Here is a 27058-nt window from a genome sequence, read left to right on the forward strand (position 1 = left end):
GTCATTTTGTCACCGTGTTTGTGTGTGTCCCTTTAAATGCAAATGAGCTGCTTCTCTGGGGTCAGGGGGCGGAGCTTCAACAGCTGTCCTTTTACCTCAAACACGCACTGAAAATTTCAAAAACTTTTAGCCTTTTATGTTTAAACTCGTATCTAAGACTCTTTCTATGTACACAAATATTTTCTGTCAAGTATTGTTCACAAATCTGTCTAAATCTGTGTTAGTGAGCACTTCTCCTTTGCCCCGATAATCCATCCACCTCACAGTTTTATAATTCAAGAAATATTACAAAATTTTGTAGATTCTGCTTTCATTCCACGTTGTAATTGCCGCAAAAAAGCTCTGCTTTCTAATCGCTCTCACTGTACTTTGATGCCATACAACCATCGTTCTGCACAGCGCTGCTTCAAGTCAAACACACCTTAAATCTGCAGTGGTCAGGTGGTACAAGTCTGATGCTGCGTTAGTCATCTCGTCTAGATCGTAATTACGAGTTGAACGCCACCACAATGTCGTAAATACCAGTGGGGAGCTCGGAATTTTCTTTAAGCCCCGATCTGTACGAGTTGGGGGCGTGTCAGTGAGAAACGTTCATTCAACGTCTGTTAACTGTAAATTTTAATTGAATTTCAATGTTTACTCATTGACATTGTAAGGCTTTTTCATTTATAAAGCAAGCTCTCTGCACAAAATATGATATCATTATAATATAAAAATTATACCTAATGATAAGAGTTTACATTGGCTTCATAAGCTAATAAAAACATAAAAAGAAAACACACCTGATGCGCATTCTTTTGTTCTTCATTTTTTTTTATTAGCAGAGTTAACAAACCTTGCTGTATTTTCGTGTAATTCATTAAAAGAAGGTACACCGCCATTTTGCTCCGACGAAACTGACTCGAACGCACCTCACGTCGTAAACACGACTTCCCACCTCGTACGTACGAACTTCCCAGGAGGACTTGAACGCAGCAATAGCTCTCAGGAAGTTACAAGTTTACATGCAAGTTCGACAAGCACACAGGATTTTTACCGTTCAGAATCGTTACGGAAATCACGACACTGCGTAAACGCACCTTTATACAGTTTGTGTCATAAGTGAAGACGATGTGCAACTTTAAGATTATTAACTGTTACAGTTTTAATAAGACATTTTTATTACAGATAGGTAAGGCACAAGAGTGAGAAGACGAGCAAACCTGGGTTTTGACGTTCACAAACATTCATTCTTGTAAATACATATTTGTACCATTTCCTGTCAACAATAAAAATTTTGTACAATTTCTTCTCCTTGGATTAAAAAAAATCTATTAAATCGTCACAAAACCATTACATTTTACATTTAGCAAACCACGCTACCATTTGTTACATCCAAACTTGTGGATAATATACCCTTTATTAATCAAACATGATATTGAGAAAACTGCATGTTAGACAGATACATCCTTAAAGGAGAACTTAGGCGCAAAATGAACCTTTGGTCTAATAACACATTGGTACCTAGTCGACCGTTCTCTGAGATTTGTTTTCATGATAATCGAAGGTCTAAAAACTGTTTAGGATATAATGCTAGTATATGGGGGCATATAATAAGTAAAAAGAAATCGCTAGTTAATACCACTAACAAGGCTCAAAATAGCCCCACACAGTAACATAATGAGGGTCCCTACATGCAAAACGAAGCATTGAGAACTTTGTAAGTGTACAGACCGTTTAATAAGAAGATATTTTAAAAAGACATCTTTGGAAAACAGTCTCGACAAGTCGAACCACGAACGCAGTTCATACAGTTCAGCTCACTTGGCACGGTGTTCGTGTATATAGGCAGGACACATTGAAAAGTCAAACCTCGAAGTGTATTTTGAGCCTTGTTATTGGTATTAACTAACGATTTCGTTTTCCTTATTATATGCCCCCATATACTAGCATTATACGTTAAACAGTTTTTAGACATTCAATTATCATGAAAACAAATCTCAGAGAATGGTTGACTAGGTACCAATGTGTTATTAGACCTAAGGTTCATTTTGCGCAGGATTTCTCCTTTAATCCCATTAATGTTAATCATATTGAATCAATGTGAAATATATCAGCTGTATAGAATTAATTGATGTGAATGGAGAAACCTGATTCTTCACAGTTTAGCTGTGAACTTCTCTCTTAAACGGTAGACAATGGCGTGAGCTTCATCAAATGAGTCCGAGAGAGAGGACTGGACTCGACTCTTCCAGCTCAGCAGTTTGGGTCTGTTCTTCAAAACGTCCCTCCCGCTACCGAGGGGCTGAAAGAGACAATCAAATGATATATAAGATGCAAAGGCTAATCGGCACAAGAGATCTTTGGATCTATTTATGTTTTTACATGTACAATTGTGGATGAATATTCAATTTCATCTTAATGAAAGCTTTATTTTTATCGAGGACCACAAGCATCTCAGAAATAGTACATATTGAGTCTTTTATGTTGATTTTATTTTTAATTTAAACTATTTATTGATGGGTTTATACATATTTCAATTACTCTTTTTATAGGCCATTAATTCTTTCCCTGCTATTGATGGAAATTTCCGCTACTTATAAGACAACGCTTCCCCGCCATTGACAGAAATGTCGGCTTTCCGTGTTTTCACTTCATGACGAACTACAAGACTAAAGCTTTAGGTGTGTTGACGGACTCGATCTACACCATCTGTTTTCTGAAACGGATGTGGTCTTTGGCAAAAATGCAATTTCTCAGCTTTTTGCTTAAAATATATATATATATATATATATAAAAAATAAGAGAAACGCTTCTCGAACAAGAAAAATAAGTTTCATTAAAAAAATATATATATATATATATATATATATATATATATATATATATTTTTTTTTTTTTTATGAAACTTATTTTTCTTGTTCGAGAAGCTGTTTCGCTTAGATATACATCCCAATATGGAAGAAAAGTTTGCAATCGTTTCCATTTCTTGACTTCAGAAGCTTAAAATTAGTATTTCTAATAGCAATAAGTTGTTCACTATTCACCACATCATTATTTAGTATGTTTAGCAACTCTAAGTATTTACCTGCATGAGCTCACAAACTGCTAACAAGTCAGCCAATGAGATGTCATCACCGCACAGGAAGGGCTGTCTCTTCAGAAACATGTTTTCCAGCTTGTCTAGTGTGCCTTCCAGGTCTGATAGCGCCTTTTCGAGCTTTGCGGGATTTGCTGGCTGTCCCGTCATGAGAGGCAGTAAACACTGTACAGGAATACAAAACCTATGAAGTCTGACAGAATTAACTGTTTTAAAGGTTAAAAGGTAAATTAGGTTAAAAATATTGAATGTATTTTCTCACAGAATATGATAAAAAACTGTCAGTGACATGTCAGTGTTGATAAGTTTGCTTTGCTCTGGGTGGAATAGATCCACTGCTGTTGATTTTTAGACTTGCTACTGCCAATAAATTCATGACACACTACTGTGATCAAGTAAGACGTGCTACTGAATAAATGTTAATGATTTACCCATAATAACAGATCTATACAGGTGGAGCTGGGGAAGGTGGAGGGTTTCTAAAAGCCTGCTGGAAACTGTAGCAGTACAGAAAATGCTGACCAGTATTTAAACCAATCAGATGTGCCCTAATGAGAATGATGTGATTGCAAGCAGATTGAATTAGGGACCTAAGGATAAACCTGCGCCATCAAAAGTTTTATCACAGAACCTTGAATGTATAATAATGTGGTTTTTGATTAAATATAGTATGTCACATTGCCGTCGCTGCTTTAAATGTCATACTCTATACCTCAAGCCAGAAGACCGCGGCAGCATGTAAACGTGTGTTCGCATGATGCCAGGCTGTGTATTCATCCACTCGCGCTCTCTTTTCTGGCAGTTTGGGGTACCAGTGATCAGGGACGTTATAGGTTGTCGCCAGGTACTTCAATATGGCGTCACTGTGACGATGAATAATAGAATAGGTTAACAATTGAAACAATAATTCAAACCACTGCAACTAATAGCAATAACAATTTCAATTTTAATCTTCCAAATGCTCTTTTTTTTTCTAACTACACTCTTTATATTTACCTCTCAGTAAGAACAAATCCATTATCCTCCAACACTGGCACTTTCTGCATGGGGTTGAGTTTGGTGAACTCAGGTGTCTTCTGCTGCCCTACAGTTTCATATTTAAGGGCATTAAAGTTGTTAATAAATTAAAGTTCAGTAAATTACATTTTAGTATAGTTCTGACATAGATACAGGACTAAGTTATATAAATCGGCAGGATAACCTTTGTACATGCTTGGATTCAAGCCAGCTGGACTTTACAAATGTATTGCACAGTTTCCACTAAACAAATACCACACAATAATGCTGCTCACCTTTTCGTATCGCAATGTGTTCCACCGTATGTGGGATTTTGTTGTTTTTCAGGAATATTAGCACAGCCCTGCATGGCTGCGACATGAGATCTAAATAGGCTTTCACTGCCTGTCTTCCAGCCATAGTGAAGTGTCGGTGTGTCCCCTCTGTATTGACCATAGAAATAGAGAAGAAATACAACGTATTCCTGTTTTGTCAAGCCTCACTGGTCGATAGTCCAATCACAAGCAACACGCTAAACGCACCAAACTCTTCTCAAAACATTTGTTCGCTAAATAGTGACTAAATATATTTAAATATATTTAATTCAAGTATAAAAATTATCATTCTCCTCATGTATTCCCTTTAAAACTATATTTTTAAAAAAAAAAAACTCAAGTAATTGTAAACGACAGTTATTGGTCGATTCTTATCAGCGATGAGAAAAGTAACAAATACCACCTGAAAATACAAAGTTCGTCGCTTCAGTTGAGATATGAATAATTTACGGCTAAAAATGACACTGCGAGACTTTAAATGAAACGTTATCTATTATTATTGTAAAAAGAAAAGTTTAAGTTTTATAAGCACAGATGCTTGCCTTGCTCTAGTTCTGTGATGCGCGTTCGTGACTCTCCTGTTCATCAAAATGAACAAATCTGTTTTCGAGTCATGACTCGAAGGGTCCTAGATAATCTGGGCCCGTATCCCTAAAGATTCTGAGAATCCTCTCAGAGAGCTCCTAACTTAATCTAAAAATTCATTGCCAGGAGTTTTAGCTTAGAAGTGATTCCAGAACATTTTCAATGAACTCTGAGCAAGGAATGGATGGAGAATCCTATCTTAGTAAGGAGGTGTGGTTGACCCCGTTGCTAGGTATGAGTCATCATTTCAAAATTGGTTGATCCTACAAGTTTGATGAAAATGAACTTTTGGTGATAATGAGCAAAGGATGTACCTTCAAATCAATAAACTTAATTATACACTCTAATCTTATGCAGACTGTAATTGTAAATAATATTTCACATTCAAGAAAATATCTGGAAAATGAATAGTAAGCTGTAGTTATAGCCTAACATTAGAATCTAAAATATGTGAAAACTTAAGCTCATTACACCCTGGTCAAATAATGATTCGTGTCTTATTTGCTCATATTAATATCCAAGCTGGCATATTTTGTACTTTCACTCCCATATGGACCCCATTGAAAACAAGATGGCCTATCTCAAGGGAATGTCCTTAATGAACTAGAAATTGCAACGTTACAACTCGGTGTGGTCTTAACGAGGCTAACACGGCTCAGCTTTTAACAATGTCTGTGATTGCTGGCTGGTCTATTTATGAAGGCTTGTTAATAAATATCCTACAAACAGAAAATGGAGAATGGCCATTTTGTGCAGCTGCTTATAGGGGAACTCCTGAGTCCTCTTCCCTGCTCTTAGCAGATCTCGCCTTAGGAGCCATTTTAAGCACTAGGAATCTTGAGGAATAGCTTTTATATTAACTGGGATTTTCGTGTCACTTTTAGGGGAAATTCTAAGAAAACGTCATGACTCTGAGAATTTTCTTAGAATATGGCCGTTAGGAGCCACTTTTTGCACAAAAATTCTTTAGGGATACGGGCCCTGGTGTCTTGAACCATTTGGTTCCCAATTAAGTCCATTATATGGAGAAAATCCTGGAACGTTTTCATCAAAAACATTCATTTCTTTTCGACTGAAGAAAGAAAGACGTGGACATCTTGGATGACATGGGGGTGAGTAAATTATCAGCAAAAGTTTTTTTTAAAAGTGAACTACTCCTTTAAGTAAATTGATTCAAAACATCTGTAAAACATCTGTCAGCTTAAGATTGTTGAGATTAAAAGATAACTGTGAAAAAATACAAAGCATCATATGTTGGGGAAACATTTTCTTTATTGTCAAAATTTTTGTTGACATCCAAATAATTTCAAGCATGTTTAATGCAGTGACTTCATGACTTTTTCACAATCTTGATCCATTTAACAGAATTAAAGCAGAAACCTGTATCAAACAAGTAGCCTACACTGATTCTAAATAGTATCGCTGCATTGAGTTTTATCCATAATCATTTCTTTAAAACACATCCAATATGTAATACTAATGAAAGTCCCTCATTGTACATTTCAAAGACTCCCCTTGATATAAAGACAGTATTCATTTTGAAGGCACATGATTTCCTGCAGTCTGTGTGTCAATAACTAATCACACGCTAGCAAATTAAATTACTATATATAGTACACTATCACTTGTTAAACATAAGTATCTTTATTCCAGATATTTGCTGATCTCACATTTCTCACATTTATTTTTGGCACATTTTACACATGCCCTTTCAAATATTAAAATACAGTGCTTTGTGAATGTGCTGTATTGTGTGTTTTACATTGAAGTGGACAGTAGAGGGCCCTCAGTACCATTGGCAGCAGTGCACTTCTTTCTAGAGCGAAACTCACTCTGAATCTCCAGAAATGTCTTGTTCTTGGTCTCTGGGACCACAAAGAAGATGTACGTGGCCACCAAGCAACAGATAACGAGGAAAACAAGGAAGCAGTACTGCTTTAGGCCGTTCTAGGAGAGATTAACAAAAATATTACATTGTTAAAAGCCTTCAAAATGTAATTAATCCTAATAATTTTACAAAATATGCATGGTAAATAATATGGCAGTGTTTTGGACAAACACAGTTGCTTTGTGAAATTGTTAATAATACAATTTTTGGATAACCCATTCTATACATAATACACAGCACCAAACGTTAGTGTAGACCAGTCTATGGTATAAGTCTAAATACAATCTTGAGAATAAACTCATTATATATCGAGAATAAAGTCGTTGTGTTTCGAGAAAAAACTTGTTAAATTTCGAGAAAAAAAAATGGAAATACAATCTTGAGAATAAAGTTGTTGTGTTTCGAGAAAAAAGTCGTAATACAATCTTGAGAATAAACTCGTTAACTATCAAGAATAAAGTCGTGTTTCGAGAAAAAACTTAAATTTCGAGAAAAAAGTCGTAATACAATCTTGAGAATAAACTCGTTAACTATCAAGAATAAAGTCGTTGTGTTTCGAGGAAAAAACTCTTTAAATTTCGAGAAAAAAGTCGTAATACAATCTTGAGAATAAACTCGTTAACTATCAAGAATAAAGTCGTTGTGTTTCGAGGAAAAAACTCTTTAAATTTCGAGAAAAAAGTCGTAATACAATCTTGAGAATAAACTCGTTAACTATCAAGAATAAAGTCGTTGTGTTTCGAGGAAAAAACTCTTTAAATTTCGAGAAAAAAGTCGTAATACAATCTTGAGAATAAACTCGTTAACTATCAAGAATTAAGTTGTTGTGTTTCGAGAAAAAACTCTTTAAATTTCGAGAAAAAAGTCGTAACACAATCTTGAGAATAAACTCGTTAACTATCAAGAATAAAGTCGTGTTTCGAGAAAAAACTTAAATTTCGAGAAAAAGTCGTAATACAATCTTGAGAATAAACTCGTTAACTATCAAGAATAAAGTCGTTGTGTTTCGAGAAAAAAACTCTTTCAATTTCGAGAAAAAAGTCGAAATACAATCTTGAGAATAAACTCATTAAATATCGACCAGCCCCACTCATCAAAAGGCACTTCTCTAAAAAGAGAGGAAAAGCCATTTGTATATACCACAATAAATGGGAAGATCATGCCGATGACGAAGAAAGAGGTCCAATTGATAGAGCCGGAAATCATGTATGCAGCAGGCCGATCGGTTTGGGTAAACATCTCTGTTGTTAAAATGTTTGTCACACCACCTAGAGCACAAAGCGCATGTATATCACTGATCAAACTAGTGTGTGCCAATGCACACAACAATAGTGTAGACAGAATGCAGCTTGTATTAAAAGATTACTAATTATGTTATTTTCAGTCTTTCTTTTTTGCTCATTCATTCACCTGGTCCAAGGCCAAAACTGAGGATGAAGGCAAATACACAGGCCATACTAAGATAGGGAACCCAAGTGCTGGACTCCTGTGAGGGAGAAACAACAACAAACTCTTTACAATAACCGTACACATTAAAAAAACATTAAATTAAATCTGCATACATATAAATGTTTGAAACAAATATTAAGATTACAAACGTTATGCCAACTGTTTTGCATGTTTTTTTTCTGACAGTGTGTCCTTGTTAGTGCTCCCGCCTCCTCTGCCGGTAACACTGAATCCCACTCGTCGCATAGGGGTTACATTTTATTTACTAAAATGTGGGAAAATTCCACATAATCCCCTTTAAGAAACCTTTATTTTAAAGAGTGTAATAAAATATTGACATGTTGCACAAAATAAATATATTGAGAAAAACAGCAAATATACTGTATATAGTATTAGCATATAGAATTTTATAGATCTGTTAACCTGAAAAGTCAGCGCGACGGTGAAACAGACACAACACAGGCTCATGAGAGAGTATCCACCAATTATCAGAGCCCTTCTTCCCAAAGACTCAATCAGAAGACCCTGAAACACACACACACACACACACACACACAACTCCTGTGTTTGAAAAACCTTTTAACATCCGGTTCTTATAATTTTATAAAATCTCCATGCAACTATTTCTAAAGGCTAGAGCACAATTTGTCAGATCAGCACTGTGTGATTTGTGGGACATGTCTCTGGATCAACAGGCTTATGCCAAAAATGCTTTCTGAGATTAATGACTTTGAGCTGGTACACAAATCCCAGACTTACACAGGTCAGCGCAGTGATGCACTCGCAAGCTCCGGTTCCCACTGTAGCGTACGGGATCTTGTCATCTGGGATCCCAGCCTGGGTGAACACGTAGTCTGCATAAAAATAAATCTGAAGGGAGAGAAATCTCTATCAAATGGGGTCACAAGGACACATGTGATGTAAAATTGTGTGACGGTTGCTTTGAACAATGACAATTCAAATTTAAAGGAAAAAAATCCAGTAATTTTCAATAGAAATCTACGTGATCTGAAGTTTCGCCAAAGGTCGAAAAAGTTCGTCACGTTCAACCCCGGATTTTTCTGTAAGTTTTAAAATAATTTTAAAAGGTCACGTAAACAGCATACATTTTTACAGAGATATAGTCTTCATTTTGAACAGTATATCTAATTTTTAACACTTAAACCTGACAAAACCGTGTCTGAAATGTGCGTTCGTACTCTCTCTTGGTTTGATGTTTTATCCAATACAATGACATTCATACATTTACTTTTTCATAGTGCGTAAATTGTCTAAATAATGTTTGCTACACTGTAATAAAGTGTCAAATAAATCCGTAAAATAAAATAAAACCGTAATTTTTACGGTAAAAAAATGGCAGCTGTGGTTGCCAGAACTTTACCGTCAAAAATACGGTAGCAACATTATTGGTTTTACAGACCTAACTTAAAATTTACAGTTATAAACCGTATTTTATTATCTGATATAATGTTAATTTACCAACCTATTGAAGAATTGATATATGTTTTATACTTTTGTAATACGTAAAAAAAAAAGTATTAAATAAGGAAAACTATGAGGAACCATAGTTATTTCAACAAAAATACATTAAGGGAATGGTGGGAATGTCAATTTACGGTTTTTCACTGTAAATTATACAATGTGAAGTTCTTTTTCACTTTCAAAAACTGTAAATTTAATGGTATTTTACAGTAAAATTGCATTAAATGTACCACGAGATCTATCACAGTTATTTACCGTATTTATTACGGAAACTTTCTGTTAACCAATTAACAGTTTTGAACTGTAGCATGTCTTTTACCGTTAAAATCACGATTATTTTTTACAGTGTACTGTACATGGTTCAGCATTGGCTTTGCTTCACTTTCATGCATATCATGAGATGAGATAAATGTCACAAAGATACTTTTTTCAATAATTTGCCTTGACAAAAGATCAGGGTTTAATTCACAGCAGGCCGGTCACATGATATTTTGGAGCGAGGGTGTGTTTTTTTGTTTTTGTTTTACTGTAATAGTGCACAAATCTGCAGTCAAGGCTAATCATTTTATATTTCAAGCCATTAATGTAAAGCCATTGTCTCTGGGTGTCTGAGCGAGTGGAGATACACACCGCATTGATGCCGTTGAGTTGCTGGGACATGTGGATCACGAAGAGGGTCAGAAGCTGCCAACGAAGACTGCTGTCTTTAAAAAGCTCCCAGGGCTTCTTGGGTTTAATGCCGATCGCACAGTCCCTCTCTCTCTCTATGTCCGCCTTCTCTCCATGGTAGTTATCCGGCCCATGGAACCACGTTAGAGCTGAAAGAAAATGGCAAAGGGCATAGCATTCCTTTACTCACGAGATTCTCTTCTCCTCGCTTCAGTTGTTGGTTACGGCTCAACAGCTTTGGTTTATCTTCCTTACAGACAGCGTGTTCACATCACGACAACCGTTCAAGGGGGATTCATGTCAATTAGATTTTTCGCTTCAGTATTTAAATGTTTTGATTTTCTGGTTATACACAGCTGAGATGAGAACATCATCTTCACTTCAATGGAATCATGAGTTAAATGTGTCTTATGACCTTACTTGCTGGCAAAACATGAAAAACAGATCAAAATAAGCAAGCAATTTTTTTTTGACCAGTCATTGCATGACTTAGAAACTTACATGCTGATTTTGTGGTTTGTTTACTTGGTTATTGATTAACTGCTAATTTTAATCTTCATCCATTGATTCATAAAACATTAAATAAAAATATTCAGTTAAATGCCATCTTACCTGGCAGTATTTTTGAATTATCACATGAAGCACATTGGTATAGATTGTAGAAAAATGCATTTCATTTTCAATTTCATTTTGATATTTTCTGTAATCTGCTTAATTTGCCATATCACTCCTTATTTAGTGAGATTTTGCTCTTTTTTTAAAGAAACTATGCATTTGTTCAGCTCGGATGCATTTAATTGATCAAGTAAGGACATGAATAAAGTTACAAACGATTCAAGTAAATGTTATTAATTTGAACTTTCTGTTCATCACAAAATCTGATTAAGAGAAAGTTCAACAAATATATTAAACTGATGATTTCAACATTGAAAATAATAAGAAATGTTTAAATAGCATCAAAATCATCATGTGACAATGAAGACTGGAGTAATGATGCTGGAAATTCAGCATTGACATCACTAGAATAAATTACATTTTACAACATATTCAAATAAAAAAAAGGATTTCATTGTCAGCCTTGGTGAGAATAAGTACGGAAGAGGATTAGGGCCAAGCAGTAATAAAAATGATGCACTTCCAGTTATTATTAGAGAGCCAGCATTAACATTAAGACCGGTATCTTAAAATGAGGTTGTAAAAATAGTCACATCTCTCAAATCCTCTAGGGCTAAGGATGTGTATGGGATGGATTCACTTATGTTGAAAGAGATAAATTCTTCTATAGTTACCCCACTAACACACATAATTAACATTTCACTGGCTCAAGGAAGGTTTCCTAATTCATGGAAGCCTGCTGTTGTGGCCCCTATATTCAAAGGCGGTGATCCTACATCTAATTATATTTTATATCTCATGTTTATTTGATTATTTGTGATTTTAACACAGTCTATTCTTTTTACTTTTTGTTTATTGTATATTGAACTGTATTGCATTGTTATTATTTATTATCTTAGGATGCCTAGTAACATCTGGCAAGGGGACTGCCGATGAAAACTAGCCTGTGGCTAACTCGGGTGCACTTACATTTGTTGTGAATGTTGATTAGTGTACATTGTCCCTTTTCAAATAAACAAATAAAAATAAAATAAAATAAAAAAATTACTAAAATTAAAATCCCTTTATTAAAAGAGAGCTCCGCGCGGACATGATGACCGAAAATGGTAGTGTGGCAGCAATACAAAGGTTTTTACAAAGTAACCATGGAGACAGTTTCTCGAAATTTAACGAGTTTTTTTCCCCGAAACACAATGAGTTTATTCTCAACATTGTATTTCGACTTTTTTTCTCGAAATTTAACAAGTTTAATCTCGCATTATAATGACTTTTATCTTGATATTTAATGAGTTTATTCTCAAGATTGTATTTCGACTTTTTTCTCTAAATTTAAAGAGTTTAATTTGAAATTATAATGACTTTAATCTCGAGATGGTTTTATTTTTCTATTATTGCTTGGCACTAATCCTCTTCCGTAAATAAGAGACTCTTTTTAAAAAAAAAAAAAAAAAAAAAAAACAGACTTTTGGTAGTACTGACCTCAGCAATCCATCAACTGATTCCACAAAAGTCTATATAATTTGGACAGCAGAGGACAAATACTCTGAGCTTTATCACTACCTTTAACAACAAGACAAAATGTATATAATGGGTATATAACCAACAACATCCCATTGGCACAAACACCTTCTTTATTGAAACAATATTGTGCACAGTTATTGAACCTTTTGTGCAGGCGACATCATCCCCACGGTCGATGAGCAGGTAGCGGGGGCTCTCGGGGAACCAGGGCAGACTCAGCAGCTGCAGGAGGGCTGGAATACACGTGGTGGACAAGAGTATGGGCCAATACTCCTCTTTACCTAACAACTCTCTGACAGAGAGAGAGAGAGAGAGAGAGAGAGAGAGAGAGAGAGACTCTTAAAAACTTTTACTGGCATGTTGATTTAGTAAATAGAATTAAGTAGGCTACAATAAGAGGAATCTTTTGCATGCTACACTACCGGTTCAAGATTTGTTAATTTAATCAAAAATGCCCTAAAAGCAGCAATGTTGTGTAATATTATTACAATTTATATTTTGGAAAAGCTGAATTTTACTCCAGTCTTCAGTTTATAAGGCTGTTTTGTGCAACTCTGCCATCATCTGACATTTTGAGTTGAGGAAAAACTGTTTTTATTAATTTGATTCTCCATCCACTTTGACTTGTGACAGTATAAAGTCAAATATTGTTTTATGGGTCGGCAATTAAGGTTAGTTTGCCCTAAATGAAAAATTTCACAAAGTACTTGCATCATATAAAGCGAACAAGTCTCTTCTGAAAATTTTGGACTAAACCGCTCAATTCATATGGATTAGTTTTGCGACATCTTTATGAACTTTTTGAAGCGTCAAAGTTTCAGTTGCGTATCTGTCAACGGAGAGACGGAAAGCTCCCAATTTTCATATGAAAATGTCTTCAGTTTTGTTCCGAAAGTCTTACGGGTTCGAAACGACACAAGGTTGTGATTAATGACAGAATTTTCATTTTTGAACAAACTACCCTTTTAAATTTAGGGGGGGATCACACTGTAAAAAATATTGTTGGTTTAACTTAAAAAATTAAGTAACCTGGTTGCCTTAAAATTTTAAGTTTATTGAACTGGAAAAAGTGAGTTAATACAATGAAGGATATTGATTTAGTCATCAGAAACTCAAAATAATAAGTTATCTGAACTAAATAAATTATTTAAGTTGATTTGACAAAAGAAAAAATGTTGTGATAACAAATCTTGAAAATATTTTTTCACAGTGCAACAGGAGACATATATTTAAGATAAATTTTGACCTTCCTCTTATGCTTTATGTGATGTTAATGCCTTTGTTTCGTACTTGAGGCCAATCACTTGTCCCGTTAAGATCCCACCGGTGATGAAGATGGAGGTCCCCATGGACATGGCTCCACGCAGAGCTCTAGGTGCGATCTCACCAATATACAGAGGCTGAACACAGATTGCGATACCTGTCATTCAAATGAGATGTCAGTTATGGGATCATAATGTTTCTCATTTATGTCATTTAGATGGGCTACATGCAATTTACCATAAGGCAACAGCAAATTATATCCAGCAAATCACTTACAGAAATTCAAAACATGCAATGAATACATTTAAACCACATTTAAACCTCAGCTTTTTCACTGATGTGGGAAAATATACTTTTCGTTCAAAAAAATAGCTGATTATTCAGCTATTAAATTGTATTATTAAATAGCTGATAATTCAAAAGAAGATTTTCTGACTTAATTTCATATTCATGAATGCAACAACATTTATTTGACATATAAATCTTTTGTAACATTATAAATGTCATGACTGTCACTTTTGATCAATTTAATGCATCCTTGCTGAATAAAGTATATATTTAACTATGTATAATATGAATGTTGATTGGAAAAAAAAAATCAACCTTCACTAATTTCATGTGCTTTAAACCTTGAGATAGGCTACTGTACCTGCATTTACTCCTGACAGGAAGCGTCCGATGATTAAAAGCTCAAAAGTTCTTGAAGGATAACTCAAGCCCATGAAGAAAGCAGCCAGCAGAGCAAATGTGTTGTTAAACAATAGTGTCCCTTTCCTGAAAATAAGATGGGAAAATGTATCTCAAGGCTGTACCATCCCTAAAAACGTAATTGAATGCATTCTTCAAACACATTCTATACAGTATTTTGTCTTCCATTCACCTTCCAAATCTAATGGCCAGAGTTCCCCCAACGGACGCTCCCACAAGTCCACCAAGAGTGAATATGGACACTATGGTGGACCAGAGGAGAGTGAGCATCTGTGTGGAGATTTCCGTGTTGTAGCGCTCTGTCCATGTCTGATTAATGAAGTTCTGTACAGACTGATAGAAAACACAATAGAAAATGGAATAAAAACTGTCTTGTGAAAGGAAAGGGTGCATGTAAAGCTGCAGTAAGCGATTTCTGAGAAACACTGTTGATATTTTTTATTTATTTATTCAATGCAAAGACGCGAATAGACTGGCGCGAATGACGTGAGTTGGGTGACGCATTTGCCGTGAACGTCTTCCACGCAAGGTGACAAATTTGAAATCGATTGAAAATTGATGCGTATTTCGCGAATGAAGCCCCGTGCACACTACAAGTGACTACGTTACCATTCATTTCAATGGGTTGTGGGCAACACTTCCGGCGACACACGCGACAGCGACCGTTACTTTACGTTCACAGTCACACTACACACGACTTTGTCGCTGCAGGTCGCCTCTGGCTGCGCTGGAGGGCGTTCCTGCTGGTTGCCTAGTAATGCTTGTGAGTGACATTCACGGATGTTATTCGATGTTAGACAACAAATACGTTTTATTGCCGCTATTTAACTGCAGCAAATGGGCAATTACCGGTCTATCTGGGTTCCCGAAAACATTCAGTCACGGATTCAGTACGCTAAAATGAGCTTCTCGTTCAACTTGCCTCGGTCAGACTCAACCATAGACTAGACCTCACCTGACGAATGCGTCAATAGAGCCGCCATCTTGAAACAGGGGAGCCCCTCCACTTTAATGCATCAGCGTCAATGTAGTAGACACAGGTCTAACGCAAATAAAATCACCATAAATCATCATGAATGCGACTTTTCTTGTTTTTTGGTTTGTTCCAACGGTCAGACATGTATTTATCATTGATTCCAGAAAGAAAAAAAAATTGTTATTTTTTTTTTTTTTTTTAAAACATTCTTCCTAGTTCAGATTTCATCCGTGAACTTCATACGCTGCACACAAGTCCGCCACCATCAATGAATTTGAAGTAAAGGCAGAGATAGCAGCGTTACCTAGCTACTTCCTATGACAAGACCCCTGTTCCAAGATGGCGGCGGTTTTGACGCATGCTTAGAACCCCCAGGTGAGGTCTAGTGTATATATCTATGAGACTCAACACTGAAGAATGACACGCTCCACTGACTTCACTCCTAGGTTGTCGCTCGCGAAAATCACTCCATAGAGTTAAAAATTTCTCAACTTTGTCGCGTCGTCAGACATGCCCCATCCAGTCGCCAATGGTCGACAAATAAATATCTTAATATATTTATAATATAATAATAATGAATACATATCTTTAATATTATGCATTTTATGTACTGATTCCATCAATGTTTAGACTTTTCCTTCTAAAATATTTGTATTAAATATTTTGTTGCGGCAATAAAACATATTTTTTGTCTAACATAGAGTAACGTTTGTGAATGTCACTCACAAACATAACTAAGCAACCAGTGGTGGGAACGTAAGTTATGAATATAACTATGGATCTGTGAGACCGAAGGATGACCGTCACTACGGTCTAATAGGATGATAACCTTCGTTCCGCCTTCTCTCGAGACCTTATGTAAACAAAGTCATGCCCATGACCCCGGAAGCGGAACGTCACGCCCTATAAAAGGCGAGTTAACTTCCGGCTCGTTCTCCTACCCTCTTAGCAGAGCATATAGCCAGGAGAAAAGCTGTCTTGAGAGACCAAGCTTTAAAATCTGCATCTGCCATAGGCTCGTATGGGGGCTTAGTGAGAGAGTCTAGTACCAAAGGCAAATCCCAATTGGGTACCCGTAGTGTGCGATTGGTGCGATTTGGACACAAACGACCAGCTCCCTTCAGGAACTGGCTTACCAAAGGATGTCGGCCTAATGGCTGGCCATCCACTCCCCGATGAGATGCTGAAATAGATGCAGCATAAACCCTGATTGTGCTGGCCGCTTTTCCCTGATCCAGTTGAGCCTGCAGGAATCTAAGGACAAGTGGGACGGAGCAGGTTATTGGATCAACATTCAAGCCTAAACACCACTCAGTAAAAATTCTCCACTTTATGGAGTAATTAGCCCGAGTAGATGGAGCTCTGGCATTATTCAGTGTCTCACGTACCGTTTCATCTAGCTGTTGAGGGATGGACTCTGCAGAGGCCATACCCATAGATGAAGTGCCATCGGGTTTGGATGCCAAATCTGCCCGTCTATTTGGGATAGGAGATCTGCCCGTGATGGAAGTTGCCACGGAGGACCCTGAACCAGCTGAACTAGGTCCGGGAACCATGGTCTTCCCGGCCAGCGTGGAGCAACAAGTAGAACTGTGCAATGACCCTCCCTGATCCTCTGGAGGACCAGAGAAATCAGAGGAAAGGGGGGAAAAGCATATAATAAGCTTCTCGGCCAGTCTTGTGACAGAGCATCCAGGCCCAAACTGCCCTCCTGTACCGTGAGGGAGTACCATCCCAGGCAATGGGTCGTCTCCTTGGAAGCAAAGAGATCTACCTGAGCGGTCCCGTATCGGGTCCAAATTTGGGTTACTACCTCTGTGTGCAACCGCCACTCCCCTGGGAGAGGCCCCGTTCTGGACAAAATGTCGGCTGCTCTGTTTGTCACCCCCGGGATGTGGATTGCTCTCAGTGAGGACAGCCTTGGCCATGTCCATGTCAGCAGGTTCGTTGCCACCTGGAGACAGCGTAATGATTTCGTCCCTCCTTGGTGATTTATGTGGTAAACCGCTGAGGTACTGTCTGTCCTCACTAGCACATGCCTGTGGCGAAAAAATGGTAAAAGACCCTTGAGAGCGAGATGAACGGCTTGCAGTTCGAGCACATTTATGTGTTCTGATGACCACGGGGGATCCCATTTGCCCCTTACTGATCTGCCTTCCCAAACGGCTCCCCAACCCGTCAGTGATGCATCTGTTGTTATCACTGATCTTCGGTGAGGAAGATTGCCCAGTAAAGAGCCCCTGCTGAGAAAGTCCTTGTCCCTCCAAGGAAGTAAGGCCTGCATGCAGGCCTTTGTCACCAACAGTCTTGTTCTTCTGTCCTTTTTTGGATGAAGATGAAAAGAATTGAGCCATCTCTGTATCGGCCGTGTCCTCAGTAGGCCTAAAGGAATCACCACTGATGCTGCCGCCATCAGTCCTACCAGCTTCTGAACCCTGTGGGCTGTCACAAGTCTCCCCTTCTGGAAGTGACCCAACGCCTTCTCCAGGCTGTCTATTCTCTGGGGAGTGAGACATGCTTCCATTGTCTTGGAGTTGAAATATAGCCCCAGGAATTTCACCTGCTGTTGAGGCTGGAGGCTGCTCTTCTTCCAGTTCACTGTGAACCCCAGGGACTGAATGTGAGCTAGTACCTCCTCTGTGTTCCTGACCACCTGCTCTCGAGAGGGAGCACAAATTAACCAATCGTCCAGATATGGCAGGATTTTGATACCCCGCAGCTGAAGGGGAGCTAAGGCAGCTGAGATCACCCGAGTAAAAACTCTCGGTGCCAAAGACAGGCCGAACGGCAGAACCTGGAACTGAAAGGCCTGGCCTTGAAAAGCAAAGCGGAGAAAAGGCCTGTGCTCTGGACAAATTGGAACATGGAAATAAGCGTCTTTTAAATCCAGGGACGTGAACCATTCTCCTGCGCGTATGGCTTGCATTACCATCTTTGTATGAATCATTTTGAATGGAAGAATTTTTAAGTACTGATTGAGGTGCCTGAGATCCAGAATGGGACGATGACCACCCTCTTTTTTGGGATTATGAAGTAGGTTGAATAAAACCCAGTTTGCTGTGCGTTGAAGGGCACCTTTGTGATTGCTCCTTTTTGCAAAAGAGCTTGCACCTCTTCCCTCAATACGGGCTCCAATAGTGGGTCTTTGACAATAGTCATTCTGACCCTTGAAAACGGTGGGGGGCGCCGTCGAAACTGTAGCCGATACCCGTGAGTTATTGTTGATAAAACCCACTGGTCTGATATCACTTTCTCCCAACTGGCCCGTGAAAGTTGAGAGGCACAGTCGACGGCCAGCCCCTGACCCCTATGCAGGTCCACCATCACGTCCAGGGACCTTTCGTGAACCTCTCTGTTGGGCTCCCCCACGGGACTGAAATCTCCTCTGGGGATAAGGGGCAGAATTTTGTCTTTGGGGACGAAAGCTCTGCCCTTGACTGCCACTAGCCAGACTGCCACTCCCATGTCTAGACCAGGCAGGTTGTTGCGGTCTTTGTGTTTCTCGCGCCCTTGGTCTGAAGACTGGAGCTGGTTTATGACAAGCCCGCTGAACAGCTTCTCTGGTTGCAATGGAGCGCTCCGCCTTATCCAGCACCTCCTGAGAATTTGAATTAAAAACATGACCGGGAACTACTGGCAAGTTCATTAGTTCGCTTCGTATGGTCTCTGGCAAAGAGGTTTGTGCCAGCCATATCTGTCTACGACATAACACAGCCGAGGACATAGCATCCCCCACATCACGGGTCAATTGTGAGTGGGCAGCCAGAGCAGAATCAACAAGGTTCTTAGAATCCTGGTCCTCCGCACTTACTGTTTTCCGTAAGGCTGCTAAGAGGATAGCCAAAGCATTACCTGTACGAGCTGCACGTGCAGAAGCATTAAATGATCTTGAGATCAGACGGTCAGTTTTTGCACACTCCTTCTTGGGACAGCGAGGGTTAGCAGATGCATAAGCTGGTCCCAGAGTTGTCCATGATGCTATTTCTTGCTCTACTGGTGGCATGTCCCCCAGTCCAGTTTCTTTTGGGTAACGGGCATTGGCCAACCGTCTGCAGCCTGCATTGAATTGAGGCTTCTGAGATGGTTTCTTCCATGTTGTCCTCAACATTGAGGTATAGTCATCTGCCACTGGAATGCAAGATGGAGAATTAGTCTGAGGTATGCCTTCCCAGACGCCCCCGACAGGAGCTGGGTCAGGCACAGAAGGTTGTAAGCAAAGAATTTTTGCTGCACTAAACACCCTGGCAACAAGAGTATTTGCTGGAAAATCATCCCTCCCTGTTGATTCGCCATCCACTTCGGCAGAATCTGAGTGGGGTTCCTCTCCTTGGCTCCCTTCTTCTGCTTGCTGTGCAACATCAACCAGCGAGTGGGGAGCAATGAGAGATAATATATCAGCCTCTTCGATGTCAGTATCAGGATTACCCTGCCGTGCAGCTGGAGGAACGCCTTCCTGACTATGAGGTAGCGATGGTGAAAATGAGTGACGGGCTTCAACTCTGTCCATCCTCTGTGCTAAACTTTGAATAGCAGCCAGGATCTGTAGATGAGTGTCCGTGTTCCCATCCTCCGCTGGTGGAGCAGGAGTTGGGGGTTTAGCCACCTCCACCACCTTCTCATGGCTTGATCGGTGTGGCTCATGGCCATCACGTGAGTGCTTGCGGGAGCGCTTACGGCTATGCCTGTCCGATGAGCGTTCCCTTTCCCTACCACGCTCAGGTACAGAACTGCGTACTCTATTAGCGCGGTGAAGTCGTTCCCCTCTGGGCAGGTCACAAGCCGCACTGCAGGGATTATCCACATCCTCTCTTAAATGAGCCATCCCTAGACATGAAGGGCATTCCCTATGCCCATCACGAGGGTCCATTGATGATTGGCAATATCGGCAGCAATGAGAGGCCATGCCACACACAATCCCACTGACTGCGCACAGTAGTGAAGGATATATCAAGCACACTCAAAAGCTAAAAAGACCTGCAATAGTACGCGAACGTATTTAGCAGGCTTTTATCAAACCCCAACAGCTGCGAACAGTGATATAGGGCTCCAAGGCAATAATACTCATCAAACTTTTTGTAATGAAGTGTATTCATTAGTTTATTGATGGATACTCTGAAAAAACAACAGAATAATCCATAATATTGAATGCTAGTATGTTTCATAATGAATATTCTAATGTATAATATACATTATAATTCTCAATTCATAAGCACAAATGTATAGCATGAATTGAGTGTTTGCATTGAAATACTGACTGGCTAGTATGTAGAACTAGCATCAATATCATTCACAAACAGAAATATAAAACACCACAATTCACAGGGGCACAAGGCACCTGCACCAACTGGGTGATGAATTGAATGGTGAATACATAATTAATTCGGTTCCTACCTGTACCGGGTCTCTAGGCGAGAAAGGTAAAGAGAACGAGCCGGAAGTTAACTCGCCTTTTATAGGGCGTGACGTTCCGCTTCCGGGGTCATGGGCATGACTTTGTTTACATAAGGTCTCGAGAGAAGGCGGAACGAAGGTTATCATCCTATTAGACCGTAGTGACGGTCAGAGTGAGGTCGAAACAGATCGCCCTCCAGCGCAGCCACTGGCGACCTGCAACGACAAAGTTGCTTGTAGTGTGAACGGGGCTCAGCGCGAGGTGGGCGACGCGTTTGCCGCGAACGTCTTCCACACAAGGTGACAAATTTGAACTCGAGCCGAAGATTCAAGCGTCTAACTAGACGGGATGGATGCGTATTTGACACTCTATTCGCGTTCGCATTCGTTTTGTGAAACAGCAAATCCAATGTTACTCACATATTGAGAAAAAAAACAAAGCAATCTCGACATCCATTTTAAGAGACTTCCCCCTCTCTAACATCCCTCCAATGGTAGGCTTTTCTAATACTAAAGATAGTCAGGCGATTTGTTTTATAAACACTTTTTTTGTTGTATTGGTGGAAAATCTTCACATCCTGATAGCAACTAACTAATAAAACATGAACTTAGGCTATATCTTCTTCAGTGGAAGTCTCAGGACCAAAAAAAAAAATGCTCATCCAATCATTGTATGCAGTCCGAATGCAATGATACGATGTCTTACCTCATTGACCTCATTGTAAAGCTTGACTCAAGCTTTTCCTGAATTTATGCATTTCTATGTCAACACTGTCTGAAATGAATCTGCAGCATTCAGTAGGTTGTAATAAAATGTGCTTTGAAACAGCTAATTTAACTTTTGCAGACTTTGCTGTGTGTGTTCATGTGTTTTGAAGGAGGCGTGGCTTTGGAGACGCTCTGAAGGGAGGGTGGGATCTCAGGCTTTCAAAGCTAGCTTGCTATTGCTAGCCTGTTCGAATGCCTACCCTATACCTTTAAAGGGTTAGTTCACCCAAAAATGAAAATTATGTCATTAATTACTCACCCCCATGCTGTACCAACCCCGCAAGACCTTCGTTCATCTTCGGAACACAAATAAAGATATTTTTGATTGAATCTGAGAGCTAGATCAGTCCTCCATAGACAGCCTGAGGGACTGCCTCTTGACGGCCCAGAAAGTCATTAAAAGAAAAGGTTTAAATATTCCATGTGCCTACAGCGGCTCAACTATAACTTTATCAAGCGACGAGACTACTTTTTGTGCAAAAAAAAACGTAAATAACGACTTTATTCGACTTTCCATTACTTCCTTATGGGCGCATGCGCGAGAACTGAGACGAGACCGTTCTTCTTCGACTACTTTTTGTTACCGGCTGCTCACCGCTTAGGAGTATTAGCGCCCCCTACCGTATAAGATGACGTACTGCTTGTAAACAGAACGTTTTGCGCCTCCGGCTATATCAGTACGTCATCTTATACGGTAGGGGGCGGTAAAACTCCTAAGCGGTGAGCAGCCGGTAACAAAAAGTAGTCGAAGAAGAACGGTCTCGTCTCAGTTCTCGCGCATGCGCCCATAAGGAAGTAATGGAAAGTCGAATAAAGTCGTTATTTACGTTTTTTTTTCGCACAAAAAGTAGTCTCGTCGCATGATAAAGTTATAGTTGAGCCACTGTAGGCACATGGAATATTTAAACCTTTTCTTTTAATGACTTTCTGGGCCGTCAAGAGGCAGTCCCTCAGGCTGTCTATGGAAGACTGATCTAGCTCTCAGATTCAATCAAAAGTATCTTTATTTGTGTTCCGAAGATGAACGAAGGTCTTACGGGGTTGGTACAGCATGGGGGTGAGTAATTAATGACTTAATTTTCATTTTTGGGTGAACTAACCCTTTAACGAGGGTCCTATTGCTCTTGCTTCATCTGACCTTTTCCTCTTTGATAATCTCAGCCATCTCTCATACTACGTTCTTTCAAATGTCCCGGTTGCTCACTCTCCATCATCATGAGTGTACGATGATCGCTCTGATCCACTTTGTTTTTTTTCCTATGTACAATTTTATGCAACACACACAGATATCTGGCAAATATTCACAAATTTGTTTGTTTGGGGTGTTGATTTCATTTTTCATTAGCTTTTCTCAGAAACCACATACTTCACCTTTAAATTGGATAATAGTAAGATGAACAATATTTTATTAAAAAGAACACAGACATTCAGAGAACAATGTGTCTCTGAATGTCAATTGCTAGGGTAATGTGTGGACATTGCGAAACTTAAAATTGACCCTGAGTTAACAATTAAATACTGCAAAAAGCCCAAATGTGTTTTTTGGAATCAGAAGTCTACATTTGGTCATTTTTTTTAGCAAAAATGTGACAGGGACCATAATTCCCATTACATATTAACAAACTACAGATTTCATGTGACTTTTAATCTGATGAGCGACTGCAATGATAACTTATAAATCACACACACACATACACACTGTATAACCGAAGCAAAGTCTTTTGATTTAACTCCTCTTAACGTGACAGTAAAATGCATGTTATACAAAGTCTGCTTTATGTGTAAATATACACAGGCTTAAGTAAACTGATGAATTATCTGGTAAAGTCTTGATGCACATTTCTTACCTTGGTTGGTGCATTTATGATAGAAATATTGTACCCATACTGAAAGGTTCCACCAATGCCACTAGCCCAGACAGCCAGAAGAAGATATTTACTGGGAACCTGCAGTTAACGCAGTACAAAAGGCATGTTCAGATGGGATTTTGAACTAAACTTGCTGTTAACAGCTAATATTTATAGTGGTTAGGAGTAGAGTAGTGTAGAGTAGAGAGTAGAGTAGAGTCCAGTAGAGTAGAAGTAGAGTAGAGAGTAGAGTAGTGTAGAGTAGACTAGAGTGTAGAGTAGAGTAGAGTCCTGTAGAGTAGAGTAAAGTAGAGTCCAGTAGAGTAGAATAGAGTAGAGTGTAGAGTAGAATAGAGTAGAGTGTAAAGTAGAGAGTAGAGTAGAGTCCAGTTAGAGACTAGAGTAAAGTCCAGTAGAAAGTAGAGTAGAGTACAGTAAAGAGTAGAGTGGAGTACAGTAGAGAGTAGAGTAGAACCAGAGTAGAGTCCAGTAGAGTAGAGTAGAGTAGAGTAGAGTAGAGTAGAGTAGAGTAGAGTGTAGAGTAGAGTTTAGAGTATCACAGATTCAGTGTGTCTCTGAAATATGAACTCATCATAGGACAGAACTGCTCTGAGAGCTCTGGATGAGCTCTAGTAATATAGAGTCCAGAGAGTAGAGTAGAGTAGAATAGAGTAGAGTAGAGTGTCGATCAGAGTAGAGTGTAGAGTAGAATATATTGCAATATATGCATAGTCCATATATTTATATATATTGATACGTATATTCAATCAAGACCAAAATATAAATAAAATATATGTATAGATATGTGTTCCATATGTTGTGGAATATATTTTAAATATATTTAAAATTGTATGGAAATATATAAATAAAATAAAGCAGACAATATATTGCAGACAATCTCAGATATTTGTATATATATATATATATATATATACATGGGCTTTATATGATTTTACATGTTACACTTTCCAAATATATATTGGAAATATATAAATAAAATAAAGCAGACTATATATTGCAGACAATCTCAGAGATTTGTATATATATATATATATATATATATATATATATACATATACATATACATGGGCTTTATATGATTTTACATGTTATACTTTCCAAATTAACAACCATGTGGACATGCATGGTATAGCTATTTAGCTCAAATAAAATATCTTTAATAATTTACAGATAATTACTGCAACTGCATTACACAAAAACGTTTAATTGAAACATATGCTTTTCCATAAATCCAAAATCCTTGAAAGTTTGTATATTATTTATTTATTCCTTATTATTTGTGCATTTTGTTAACAGATATTTTATCTATATTTCATAACAGCACTGCTGAAAGTTTGAAATAGACATTGGTCATTGAAATTCCTTTAATTTATATTGTATAATTTGTATATTTTCTGTTCAATGGCACTCTTTAAAAATGTTGCACTGTTAATAAATGTAGTCACATTTCCTTTGTCTGACCATATGCAAGGCGTTTTGTGGTTTAATTGGGTTTAGTATCTGTGCCTGATTTAAAAAAAAAATAAAGGTGGCTTTTGATAGATTACCCATTGGTCTGTGTTAATATGTGGTATAAAGGTTTGCACATGTATTGCAGGTTAAATATTTATTAAGTATTCATATATTTTAGATGTTACATGTATTTATACTGAATACTATATCACCGTGTATGTGTCACGGTGTGGGTTTTGTCTTGTTTCTTGTTCTTGTCATGTGATTCCCTGTTTGTCATGTGATCCTGCCATGTGTCTTGTCCCATGTTCAGCTGTTCCCCATTATGTTGATTAGTCTTCCCAAGTGTTTCAGTTTAACCACGCCCCTTGTTATCTTATAAATCATCAGGAACATCGAAAAGCCTTTATTTCTATGGTTTGGTCATAACGGGTTTCGGTATAATTTTACATATGTTTAAAATCTATTCCACAATATATTGAACACATATCTATACATATATGTATGCATATATTTCCATACAATTTTAAATATATTTAAAATATATTCCACAATATATGGAGCACATATCTATACATATATTTTATTTATATATTTACATATAATTTCATATATATATATATATATATATATATATATATATATATATATATATATATTGATATGTATTCTACCATATATTGAACATACATGGGACCTTATATCTTTACATATATAACCAATACATTATCCCATACAAATTGTAATACATTATGGTGGATATTAATAAACATAAAATTGCATATATTTTCGGATATATAATTACATGTATTATATATTCATTTGCCATATATTTCAATATATTGAAAGCGGCAATTTGTATATTTTGCAATATATTACAATATATTTAATATATTGTATAATATATGTATCATCAATATATTACTCCATGCATTTCTAATATATAATATATTGGAAAATGGAAAGGAAAATAATATATTTATAAATCTATGTTAAAATTGTCCATGGTTTGTTCGTGTTAGTTCAAAGTGCATTAAATAAAAGTTTGAATTATGAAGTAAATGTTGAAATGCACATTAAGATTAAGAAATGCTCTAGTATTGTTAATTGTTAGTTCATGTAAACTAATATGGTTAATGTTAACAAATTGAACCTATAGTTGCAAAGTGATACCAAATATTTGCAAATGCAAAAATACATATACAATAATCAAAAAAATGTATACTATGCAAGACACATAAAGCATACCAAGTGCTTTTACAACTTCACGTCCTGTCCATCACTGTTCATTATGATGAGAGCTGAGTAGTATACTAGTTATAACCTGCTTGTTCTAAGAATTTGTTGTATGTATTTCAAAGAGAGTATTACAAGAATAATTTCAGGCATACCTTTATTTGTTGAACCGGTTCTTTGAAGTCTTTAAGTAAAGGCTGATATTCCTTTAGCTCTCCGTTGTCTTTGCCCATTTTTGAAACTCGTCCAAAATATTTTAACATTTCGCTTAATATTCCAAAGGTCTCTTAATCACGGATTCAGTCTCTGAAATATGAACTCATCCTAGGACAGAACTGCTGGATGAGCAGCATAGCAGATATACTAGCAGAAATACAATCATGTTGTTGTTTTAGAGCATGAACAGTGAAAAATGATTGGGTTCAGAGTTGATTCAGGATGAAATTCCCTTTACAGCCACAGAGAAGCTCTGTAGGACGTCTTTTTGGATATTTTTGTCTTTTAACACATGCATGTCAATTGCTTTTCCACACTCAGTCCTGTGGATAATGCATTTAGAGCCTTGTGGACCATGAATTCAAAATTCAAATGAAAGCTTACCTTTCTTCTTAAAGTCGTAGACCCTTCTGGCTCGTTCATTTTGAGTTCATTCATTTTTAGCAACTTTAGAAAGCTAAAGAAAGGAGTTTATTCCACCATGCCTTCTATAGGTCTCACTGGAAAGATTAACTTTGTGCGGGACGGTAGGTCTGTGTGCAGTCATTAGTGTAATCATAA

At 37.8% G+C, this 27058-nt stretch overlaps 2 protein-coding genes across 4 annotated transcripts; both read right to left on the minus strand.

Annotated features, from left to right (window-relative positions):
- Positions 1–2085: 2085 nt before the first annotated feature.
- Positions 2086–4542, minus strand: gstt2 (glutathione S-transferase theta 2). The gene is made up of 5 exons (XM_039660006.2): positions 4372–4542; positions 4076–4163; positions 3792–3942; positions 3068–3244; positions 2086–2284 (listed from the first exon to the last, which is right to left on the minus strand). Exons 1-5 carry the CDS (start codon positions 4529–4531, stop codon positions 2138–2140), a joined length of 723 nt encoding a protein of 240 aa, XP_039515940.2. The 5' UTR covers positions 4532–4542; the 3' UTR covers positions 2086–2137.
- A 1705-nt stretch (positions 4543–6247) lies between these two features.
- On the minus strand, positions 6248–27049 carry slc2a11b (solute carrier family 2 member 11b). 3 transcript variants are annotated; one of them, XM_039659258.2, is made up of 13 exons: positions 26882–26969; positions 26437–26605; positions 23573–23671; positions 14763–14923; positions 14532–14656; positions 13910–14039; positions 12763–12911; positions 10445–10632; positions 9092–9202; positions 8756–8857; positions 8294–8369; positions 8024–8151; positions 6248–6942 (listed from the first exon to the last, which is right to left on the minus strand). In XM_039659258.2, the coding sequence occupies exons 2-13, from the start codon at positions 26542–26544 to the stop codon at positions 6754–6756; spliced, it is 1566 nt and encodes a 521-aa protein (XP_039515192.1). In that variant the 5' UTR covers positions 26545–26605; positions 26882–26969; the 3' UTR covers positions 6248–6753. The 3 variants fall into 3 exon arrangements, with proteins under 3 accessions (XP_039515192.1, XP_088986694.1, XP_039515195.1); XM_089130568.1 differs by having other exon boundaries at positions 26437–26644; positions 26882–26961; XM_039659261.2 differs by lacking the exon at positions 26437–26605 and having other exon boundaries at positions 26882–27049.
- Between the last annotated feature and the right edge of the window lie 9 nt (positions 27050–27058).

Source organism: Pimephales promelas, chromosome 4 (assembly GCF_988280905.1).
Source record: "Pimephales promelas chromosome 4, fPimPro1.hap1.1, whole genome shotgun sequence".
Taxonomy (NCBI): Eukaryota; Metazoa; Chordata; class Actinopteri; order Cypriniformes; family Leuciscidae; genus Pimephales; species Pimephales promelas.